The following is a 10,487-nucleotide window of genomic DNA, read 5'->3' as shown; positions in this document are numbered from 1 at the left end:
AAAAGTGACATAGTATTTTATGTGCAATAACATTTCATTTAATTGATAACAAAGGCACAAGGGGAATCTTATACTTGTTCTAGGAGATGCACAACAAATTTGTTGTACAATGTGCAAAGGCAATAAAGGAATTCCTTATATTCATATCGTCCATACTGGGAGCAGAACCTCTGCTAGCTTAATTATTGGTACTTAGCTTCTTTTAGTACCTAAAGTAAAATTAAAATTAAAATTAAAATTCAGTCATCTTATCTTCTTAAAAACAAACAGATAAGGTAATTAAGAGTAGGAAAAACACGGAATAAATCCCTATAATGTTTTAAAAAATCCCTTTTACTCCCAGATGGCGTGGAGCCAGCTTTCATGATCATTTGGGGGAGGGGCGACAGGCATGCCTGCTGTGCCACTGTCAGGCTGAATTTCAAACTTTGGATATTGGGTTTAAATTGGCCTGAATTGGTCGGTGTACGCCAAGCTTTAGGTTTGGTGCTGGACCGGAAAATAAACAACTACCAATGAATGGAAACTTTGTATTTAACAAGCTTATACTATACACCCTACCACATGGCTCCTTATAACTCCCAAAACTGTGAAACTAGATAAGAAGCAAGAGCCAACACACCAAGAAAACCTCAGAAGGCTGTACAATTAGCTCCAGTATCCCAGAACCTTCCCCCCTCCATGCCAGGTCTCGCCGACCCACGATCTTCAACCTACCAAGACCCCATACCTCCATATATGACACTACCTACCCTATCACAAGGCTCCCTTAAAGGCCCCCATAACCAAAAAGTGAAGACAGATGGGCCTCAAAAGCCGACACATCAACGGGAAATAAAAATCATGACAACAAAAAGGGTTGCTGATAACGACATCAAGAGGCACGTTATGCTACATATCTTGTCAAAGCTATTTGGGTTGAATCTCGAAGTTTCTAAAAAAGGTGGAAACGCCCTCGATGACCCGTATCATGACCAACTCGTATTAAGGCTTGTCTTGTAGCAACTCCTCCGTTTCTTCAGATACCTTAACAAGACTTGAGCGCGAGATGGTGTTTCTACGTTTGGGCTTGGCTCTATTTGGACTGTGCAAAGACAAGCTGTTGGAACGGGAAACGTACGTTCCATCTGAAGGGAAGGCTGAAGAAGCAGTGGGTACCAGATCATTGACACAAGGTGCTAAAACGGTACTGCCTTCTGGTTTGTCGACAGATTCTGGACTAAGATCATGGTATGCATCAGGACTCTGCTTCATGTCATCCACGTTTATTACATGATCAGTGGGAGCCTCAGAAAAAAAGGCTTGGTTTCCTGGGGGACAGTTGCCTTCTTCAATCCTGGGGGTTGTATGATCTGATGACCGCCCAAACCCGGGAAATTTTTGTCCATCTGCTGTGTGAACACAAAAATATAAGTTCTGTTAGATTTCACAATTATATCTTTGTATGGGTGATCGCTCCATTCTGATTGGCTTAGGTGGATTTTTAGACGAAGCTAGTGATGGGTTATGGGATGTCAAGGCTGTAAAAACAAAATCCAGTTTCCATGTCCTCTTACCTGAACAAGTGTTAGTGACTTACCAGAGTTAAAGAATCTCTTGAAGAAGTAGACCACACATAAACCTAATCCACAGAGAATCACAGTTACTAAAACAGTGATGAGGATGGATTCAGTGCAGGACCTCATGCAGCCATCTTGAAATAATAACAAAGAAAACATTATAGATACATGTGAGATACAACATGAATAATTTCATATCAACAACAGTTAAACATCATGTCATCAGACTCTTCCCAATAAGTCTCTTCATTAAATAACATCCTTATTTATCTGATCATGGCGTCTGGAGAATCCCTAATTTAACCTTTAGGGTTAGGAGATCAAGGTTCTGGATCCTGGATCTTTCAGCCCAGACTGGGTGTTTGTCCATCTTGGATTGTTCTGGATGACCATGGCCTGCACCGAGGGCTATCCATGGATTAAGAAATGGTTGACTAGAGGAGCGTGGGTCTCAAAACATTGTAGTGGTGTTGGGTGAATCGTGTGAGTAAGGTGTTTCTTGTCTCACCAACATACTGTGCACCACATCTTGAACATTCATTGAATCTGTTGTCTCTTTAGGGTTAGGTTTGGTGAGGGGTTAGTGCAGGCATGGGCAAACTACGGCCCGCGGGCCAAATTATATTATTATTAAATAAAATTTTATTATAATTAAACCTCGTTCGTTTTCCCCTGTAATGCCCGCGTTTCCCCAATAGATGGCGCACTTCAGAGTGTGGTGTATTATTCCCTTTGCCCTATGAACCCGTATGAGCCCTTCTGTACGGAGTGGACAACAAAATATTTTTTCACTGAAGTCCGATCAAAGGCTGTATGCCTGATATGCCAAGAAACTGTCGCAGTTTTCAAAGAGTACAATATCAGCCGTCACTTTGCTACGAAACATGCTAACTACGCTAGCAAGCAGTCCACGCAAGAACAGGCGGCTACGGCTCAGAGGTTGAAGGATAATTTACAGACTCAGCAACATTTTTTTCACCAACAAACTGCGATTCAAGAGTCAACGACCAAGGCAAGTTTTTTGCTGGCATTCAAATTAGCAAAGGCTAGCAAGCCTTTCTCCGAAGGCGAGTTTTTAAAAGAATGCATGGTAGAGACAGCAGGTCTCTTGTGTCCGGAGAGCCAAGGCCAGTTTGAAAAAATCAGTTTATCACGCAGGACTGTGACTCGCCGTGTGGAACTGATTGATGAAGATATAGCCAGCGAATTAAACAAAAAGGCTGAGTCCTTTAAGTTATATTCACTAGCGCTGGATGAAAGTAATGACGTAAAAGACACTGCTCAGCTCCTAATTTTTATCCGAGGGATTAATGACAGTTTTGAGATAACGGAGGAGTTTTTGACCATGGAGTCCCTGAAAGGAAAAACGCGAGGAGAGGACTTGTATAACCAGGTGTCTGCTGTCATCGAGAGAATGAAGCTACCTTGGAGTAAACTTGCCAATGTCACAACGGATGGATCGCCGAATTTAACTGGAAAACATGTTGGGCTGCTGAAAAGAATCCAGGATAAAGTGAAAGAGGAAAACCCTGACCAGGATGTTATTTTCCTTCACTGCATCATCCATCAGGAATCTCTGTGCAAGTCTGTATCGCAGCTTAATCATGTCGTGAATCCAGTTGTAAAACTTGTTAACTTGATACGAGCAAGGGGACTTCAGCATCGTCAGTTTATTATGTTCCTGGAGGAAACTGATGCGGATCATCAGGACTTACTGTACCTCTCTCGTGTCCGCTGGTTAAGTTTGGGCAAAGTGTTTCAACGAGAGTGGGAGCTGAAAGAGGAGATCAGCGCATTTTTGGAGTTAATGGGGAAATCCGACGAATTTCCTGAGCTAAGCGACAAGAACTGGCTTTGTGACTTTGCATTTGCTGTGGACATATTTTCACACATGAACGAGTGTAATTAAATGAATGCATTTGGAAATCAATTTGTACAATGAGCCTTGCATATTCATGCTTTGCTACCTGTTAAAGGCCAAATCCTTTCATGTAATGGCTTTTACATGTCATTTATATTAGTTCACACAAACACTCCATCCATCTGTTCCTGGCCCGGCCCCTCTGTCAAATTTTAGAACCCATTGTGGCCCGCGAGTCAAAAAGTTTGCCCACCCCTGGGTTAGTGTTAGGGTTAGAATTCTTAGAGCTACAGCATACCTGGTATGAAAGTCTCTGTAACTCTTGTCTGGTTCATGTCAGGCTGGTGAACTCTGCAGGAGACTCTGTGAAGAAAAGATCTACGTGTTATAGTTTTACTTTTGCTGTTTTTTATTAAAAGATGATGTTTTTCATCCTGACGCACGCTTCAACAGTCATTCCTGTGGACGACATTCCTGTGGTCTGTTGCACCAGGTCTGAACAAGTTGTGTCATCAGTTAATGGTGTACAGTACACACTAAACTCTACAATGAAACTAGTTAGTTTGTAACTTAAGCCATTGTTTGTTTGCACCGTAGGGCTGCAAGTTTCATCTTAACTAGTAGAGTGTGACGTCTAAACTAACCAAAATGTTTTCCTAGAAATCACATTTTCATTTCCTGTGACCAGTCAGTGAAAAGTATTTTTAATCAGTGTTTGTTACAGTGCTGCCTCTTGTGCCAGATTGTCTCTGAATAGACTAACAGCTGATAATTACTTGTGTTAACTTCAGTTCAATTTTGAGCCCGACCAATTTATCGGCTCGCCGATAATATCGGCCGATATTAGCATAACGTTTGACTATCTTCATCAGCTAATTTTATTGCCAATATCTGCCCATATAACTAGGTGTATTCAATTTCAGTTCATTATTTAAAAAATATATATCTGATGTTTAATTTTTAAATGTGTGTTTCAGTGCGCTATCGTTATTTCTTTTATCCCGAATCTAAGTTCTGCTTCATAGAGCTGGTAGCATGGCTGTACAGTCTGAGTCTTTTTGAATGTGCTGCCATAAAATGAAACATTTTTAGTGTGTGAGCCTTTACCGATGGAAATGGATGCCTAACTTCTTTGCTAAATGGTAAATCGACTTGAGCTTGTGGAGTGCTTTTCTAGTCTCCTGTCTACTTGAAGTGCTTTTGCACCGCAGGTCACACCTACACAATCAGACTAATTCACACCCTGATGGTAGAGGCTGCTGTGTAAAGAGTCCATCAATATTAACTAATCCCATTCATACACATTCATACGCCACCGACAGGGCAGCGGGAGCAAGTTGGACAAATCGGACATGTTGCTGCAGGAGCTGGGGATCAAACCCCAAACTTCCTGTTGAGAGACGACCGACTCTACCAACTGAACCACAGCGGGGCTGCTCTGATTAGAATTCGCTAAAACAAGCTAACAACCAAAAAGCTGAAAACTGGGTAAGCTTAATAAAAAATATATGGCTCTTTTAAGAGTTTGAATACAGAAATAAAAAATGAACCTGTTGGTGGCGGTCTGGAGGGTCACTCTCCTCGTGATGTTGAAACATCCTCTGGGGCCAAGCTCACTTTTTGGATCTTCAGCACTGATGATGTTGTCATCGTCATCAAGAAAAGTTATCTCAGGCTTCGGGAACCAGCAGCTGGCTTCACACTGGAGAGTCACTCCAACACCCACGGTTGGGATAAAGGAGAGTTTGGGCTCCGAAACAGCACCTACAAAAACAAGAATGAAACCACTTTCTATCCGTAGAACCTGGAAGTGGCTGCTCTAATTCTGTCTAGACTTAGTAGGTTTATCGTACTGGGATGAGGGGTCTCTTCGCTGAGCGCTTATCCTTTCATTCGGGCACAAGTATCTCTACAAGTAAATTGTCAAAGAAGTCTGGTGGCTTTTAAAAATTGAGACGTAAAGGCCATTACTGGTTAAAAAAAGGATCAAATAGTTTAGAGGTCCTTTCTGTAATGTTGGCAGATAGTGGACAAATATGGATTGGACACACTTCCACCAACAAGTACATTGCAGGCATTATAGCTTATCTTGTTGCTGCAGGTCAAGCAATATACTAGATTGATTCCAAATGTTTTTTCCAAGGTCCAAGGTTTCGAAATAATTAAATTCTCCTTCAAGAAAGTTTGGTTCATAGTTGCCTGTAGAACTGCAAATTGCTTATACTTCACTTTTGGTACGGTTTAACCAAAGAAGATATTATTAATTATAATATATAATTATTATTATATTATTACAAGATATACTTTATACGTTATTTATCAAAGGACTTTAAAGCCATGGATTGGCAGATATCCTTTAATTAGCACACAACTAAGAAAGCTATTTCCCTATTTCAGTGTTTATGTGAAGCTAAGGAAACTGCCGTCTGTCTGAACCTCAATATTCAAGCAATAGTAATGAGAGTGGTATGATTTTACCTATACCATAGCAACTCAGAAAGGAGATCCCAAACCAGTTTTATATGATAAGTTATTGAAAAGGACCAACTACACCTGACCCAAATTGTGTCATTTAACAGTGAAATCCACCTAGCAGACCAAACAAGGTTGCAGACTCTTCTTCATAACCAACAGGAAACAACTTATGGGGCACTGTAATGAAACATCAAAGATGATTGGACGTACCGACAATGAGTTCTATAAGAACATTCCTGTGGTCTTCCTTGCGGATCATCTTGCATGTGTAGTTCCCCGCATCCGATAGCTGCACATTGGAAATCCTCAGGGATATGTTCCCGTTTTTCAGTTGGTCCATGATGAGGCTGCTCCTGTACCAGTAGGCCGGATCCTTCATCTCGTGGGTCTCACAGCCGTCGCGGAACACCAAGACCGTTTTTGGAACCAAACCTTCTTCAACAGTCGAGGACCACTCGACTGTTGACTCGCTGACATTGGTGTGGCAAGGCAGAATGACCGGATCACCAGCGAAGGCCCGGATGGTCTTCACGCGGTCCTCTGAGGATCCTCATGGAAATAATAAAAAAATTGTAAAAATACATTTTTTTTCGAATTGTAACTACATACAGCCTTGGAAGCAAAAGCAGCTGCCTTGAAACAAAAACAGGCTTTGGCATTAAAGGAGGCACATCTCGTGGCTGAGAAGGAGGAGCTAGAAATTCAAACAGCATTAGCAGTGTCAAATGCAAAAATTAAAGTATATGAAGGACATGACATTCCTGAAATTGGTGATGGAATGAATGAATATTATGATGCAGAAGCCATGACACACAATCAAAGGGGTGCTAATGAGCAGAAAATGTCAATTCCTATTAATATGGATCACAGTCAGCGCTCAGTCCCATCATTAGGAGCGAGACCCAAGTTACAAAGGCCACATGAGTCCATCACAACACATAATACTGTTCCCAAACAACCTACAGATCATAATTATGAACTCTATGATGTCATGACAAACAGACATCACAGAAACGCTTGTCAATCATCAACGATCAGCTCGCTTGCCACAACGTGATATTCCTGTGTTTTGTGGTGACTCACTTGATTTTAGATCCTTTATGAAGGCCTTTGAACATGTTGTGGACTCGAAAACTGACAACAATGTAGACAAACTGTTCTTTTTGGAGCAATTCACAAGAGGTGAGCCTCATGATGTGGTAAAAAGTTGCCAACATATGCCTGCTGGCCGTGGCTATAGAGAAGCAGTGCGCCTGCTGGAAGACCACTATGGAAACCCTCTTAAAATTGCGACAGATTTAATGGATAAGCTATTTAGATGGCCACAAATAAAATCAGAGGACGCTAAATACCTTCATAGTTTTTCACTTTTTCTTTTAAACTGTTGCAATGCTTTGGAGGATGTGGATTATATGGATGAGTTGGACAATCCAGCCAACATGAGGGTTGTGATCTCAAAACTGCCATATAAAATGAGAGAAAAATGGAGAGCTTTGGCCTTTGACATCAAAGAAAGAAAACGAACTCGAATAAGATTTGTGGATCTTGTAAACTTTGTGGACAAAGAGGCAAAAATGGTGAATGACCCCGTCTTGAGACCTGCAGGGAGGTGCAGGTGAATGGAAAGACAGAAAAATGCCTGTTACGGTAAAAATTGCAAAGAAAGATAAACCAAGAGGAAGTAGCTTTGCTACTAATGTATCTCTATGTGAAGAAATTGAAAATGTTAAAGGTAAAGCCCCCATCTTGTGTAGCAACAGTGCCCTCACCAGGGCATTCAACGCTTTATGTGTAGAAGAGGACAGGTAGCTCTCATCAGATCAGATAATGGTACCAACTTAGTTGGAGCTGATAGAGAACTAAGAGCTTCTTTACAAGAAATGAATCAAACCAAGATACAAAATACTCTTACAGAAAGAGGGATACGATGGATTTTTAATCCACCTGCTGGCCCACACTTTGGTGGTATATGGGAGAGACAAGTAAAGTTGGTGAAGAGGATCTTAAAGTCAGTGCTCCGTGAACAAACAATAGATGATGAGTGCCTACAAACTCTTCTCTGTGAAGTGGAAGCTATAATCAATGACCGACCAATAACTGCATCATCCGATGACCCAAACGACCCCGAAGCTCTAACACCAAATCATTTATCGTCGCTCAAGAAGAAACCATTCCTGCCACCTGGTCTTTTCAGTGAGGATGATTGCTACTCACGTCGAAGATGGAAGCAAACTCAATATCTGGCAGATTTATTTTGGAAAAGGTGGGTGAAGAAGTATCTACCAAACCTTCAGGAGCGCCAGAAGTGGAACAAAATTAAACAAAATCTTCGGCTAGGAGACATCGTCATGATCTTGGATGAAAATGCACCAAGAAATTCTTGGCTGCTCGGGAGAGTAGTGCAGACAAAAATGGATTCAAAAGGTCTTGTTCGGCGTGGTCAAGACCAGATCAAGCACTTTGGGACGACCTGTTGCCAAACTTTGTCTCATCTGTGAGACTGATGACTAATGACATAACAACTAATGACTGACACTGACTAAGGGGTGTAGGCGGATCGCTGCCCCGCAAATGACTATCAGTAACTCTCTTTCCAGGAAGAATCAAGAAGATGAAAAAAAAAAGGAACAAAAAAATCTGTTGTGAATGAAATGTAATATGTATGAAATTGATGAAATAGTAGGATCGTTATAGTTTTGGAGAATTCCTTTGTTAATGTAAGCAGTGTGATATACACTATTGAAGAAAGGTAATTATAATCCCTCCTGCCTTATAATTAGGGGCCGGATTTGTAGAGGCCATTTTAATCATGATAACTTTAGTTTCAGAAGTATAGTTTAAGTTTGTGTTAATAGAGTATATTTTTTTGTGTTGTAAGAAATAAGTATTAATTAACGAGTTAATTAATTTGGGTGTGATGCACAGGTGGTGAGAAAAAAGTAGATCGTTTTTTTTTGTTTGTGGACTGTGGTGGAGATATAGGAGCCACGCAGCAAATGTTTTTTGATCGTGACCTCTTGTTATGAGTTTTGATATGTTCATTTTGGATCTGTTCTGGAAACAAGTGGAATTACGAATAAAATAAGAAATCAAGTGAAACAACGGAGCTGTGAGTATATTTGAGTGGACACGCATCAGGAACGAACAGGTCGGCTCCTATGACACAAGTGACAATTTTTATATGACACACAAGAAGAAATTGCCACTACACAAGATATCGGCCGATAAATCGGTATCAGATTTTTTTCAGTCCCCAATATCGATATCGGTATCAGCCCGTAAAAAAATCACATATCGGTCAGTCTCTAAATGAAACTGGTAAAAACACTGAATGTATGAAGCAATGTTTTTATGTTTAAGTTCCTCTCTCTCAACAAGAAACTCAACTCCAAAGATTCTCTTTCACACTAACATGTAATAATTTGCCAATCTGGATCATAAAAGAAAGTTAAAGTTTCACGTTTCACAAGGGAGGCAGTCAATATAACACTGGAAACCATCATGCAGGCATAGTAAGAATGGAATTCGGAAGTTTCAGTGTTAGGTTGACATCTTGATTTCATTGCCTCAAACAAGTTTAATCCGGTCCTTTGGCAACCAATCACAACACAACACCACCGCTGCGGAGAGGGCACTACAGCTATGCACAGCCAGGAAACGAGAGAACAGTATCACATGACTCCATACTTCTAAAGGGTTAGGATTTCAGTTCTGTTTTTTGCATTCAGGTGAAACAAAAGGTTTGTCAGGCCAACATGTTGGTCCTGACTGAAATAAGATCTCAGGCAAAATCCATCCTCAAATAGAACTTTAGAGCGCGCACCCCATGCACAGAGGCCCCCTTTCCTGCATGTCATTCCCCACTCTCTCTTCCCAGGATCTCTGACTCTATCCACTCTCCTGCGTCCACAATAAAGGCACAACAATAAATTGACTATGTTACAGGAAGTCTTCACTAGTAAACAACCTTATCACTAACACCACCTGATGCCACCTGCATAGGACTGTGCCGTCCCTATTCATGCACGGCCTTTCTCTTTGGTGCCCTGAGTGATTTAGGAAGTAATTAATTAAAGAAGTTGGATCGGTAATTAACAGTATTGAGAAGTCTGAAGCGTAGTTAAAAGACCCCCAGTGGTGTTGTAGGCCTACTGTGTGGGACGTTATCAGCAATCGTGGGAGGCTCGTCGTCCCATAATTAGGTCAGAACTACGGCTAACTGTTGCGTCTTAACGAGGACTCATTTTAAAGAATAATCAATAAGCGCTGCCACTTCAAACATTCGTGTTGTTTCCAAAGCAAACACAACTTTCTTCAGCATCATATTTAAGGACAAGTTAAGTCGAGAAAGTTACCAATAAGCATTCCTGAACATCCAGTCACATCAGGCTATTTACTCACCGGGGTTACAAGGCAGCAGCAGCAGAATCAAGGCGGAGAGCAGGGAAAGACTTCTCTGCATGGTGAGAATATAAAACTATAACATGCGATAATCGTGTTAAAAAACTTCAAACTGATCGATTACACTGAGAATTTGCGTGTGGGTTGTCTTTGACGTCAGGGCGCCTTCTGGGTCACTACTTGTTCATACC

General features: G+C 41.1%; 1 protein-coding gene across 2 annotated transcripts; it reads right to left on the bottom strand.

Moving 5' to 3' along the window:
* Window positions 1–358: 358 nt before the first annotated feature.
* Window positions 359–10,487, bottom strand: LOC132958471 (butyrophilin-like protein 8). Of its 2 annotated transcripts, none has more exons than XM_061031312.1 (6): window positions 10,297–10,487; window positions 6,106–6,435; window positions 4,971–5,184; window positions 3,719–3,783; window positions 1,580–1,693; window positions 359–1,391 (listed from the first exon to the last, which is right to left on the bottom strand). In XM_061031312.1, exons 1-6 carry the CDS (start codon window positions 10,355–10,357, stop codon window positions 985–987), a joined length of 1,191 nt encoding a protein of 396 aa, XP_060887295.1. In that variant the 5' UTR covers window positions 10,358–10,487; the 3' UTR covers window positions 359–984. The 2 variants fall into 2 exon arrangements, with proteins under 2 accessions (XP_060887295.1, XP_060887294.1); XM_061031311.1 differs by having other exon boundaries at window positions 6,106–6,444; window positions 10,297–10,486.

The sequence above is a fragment of the Labrus mixtus genome, chromosome 23 (assembly GCF_963584025.1).
Source record: "Labrus mixtus chromosome 23, fLabMix1.1, whole genome shotgun sequence".
NCBI classification, from domain to species: domain Eukaryota; kingdom Metazoa; phylum Chordata; class Actinopteri; order Labriformes; family Labridae; genus Labrus; species Labrus mixtus.
Note: the sequence above shows the minus strand (reverse complement) of the source record. Positions and strands in the feature narration are given on the sequence as shown.

Coding starts and splice junctions, on each gene's coding strand:
- LOC132958471 (XM_061031311.1), bottom strand. CDS start 10,357: ATGCAGAGAAGTCTTTCCCTGCTCTCCGCCTTGATTCTGCTGCTGCTG. Junction 5,185..6,105: donor TCTTATAGAACTCATTGTCG/GTACGTCCAATC, acceptor TTGTTTTTGTAG/GTGCTGTTTCGGAGCCCAAA. Junction 1,694..3,718: donor TACAGAGACTTTCATACCAG/GTATGCTGTAGC, acceptor TATTATTTCAAG/ATGGCTGCATGAGGTCCTGC.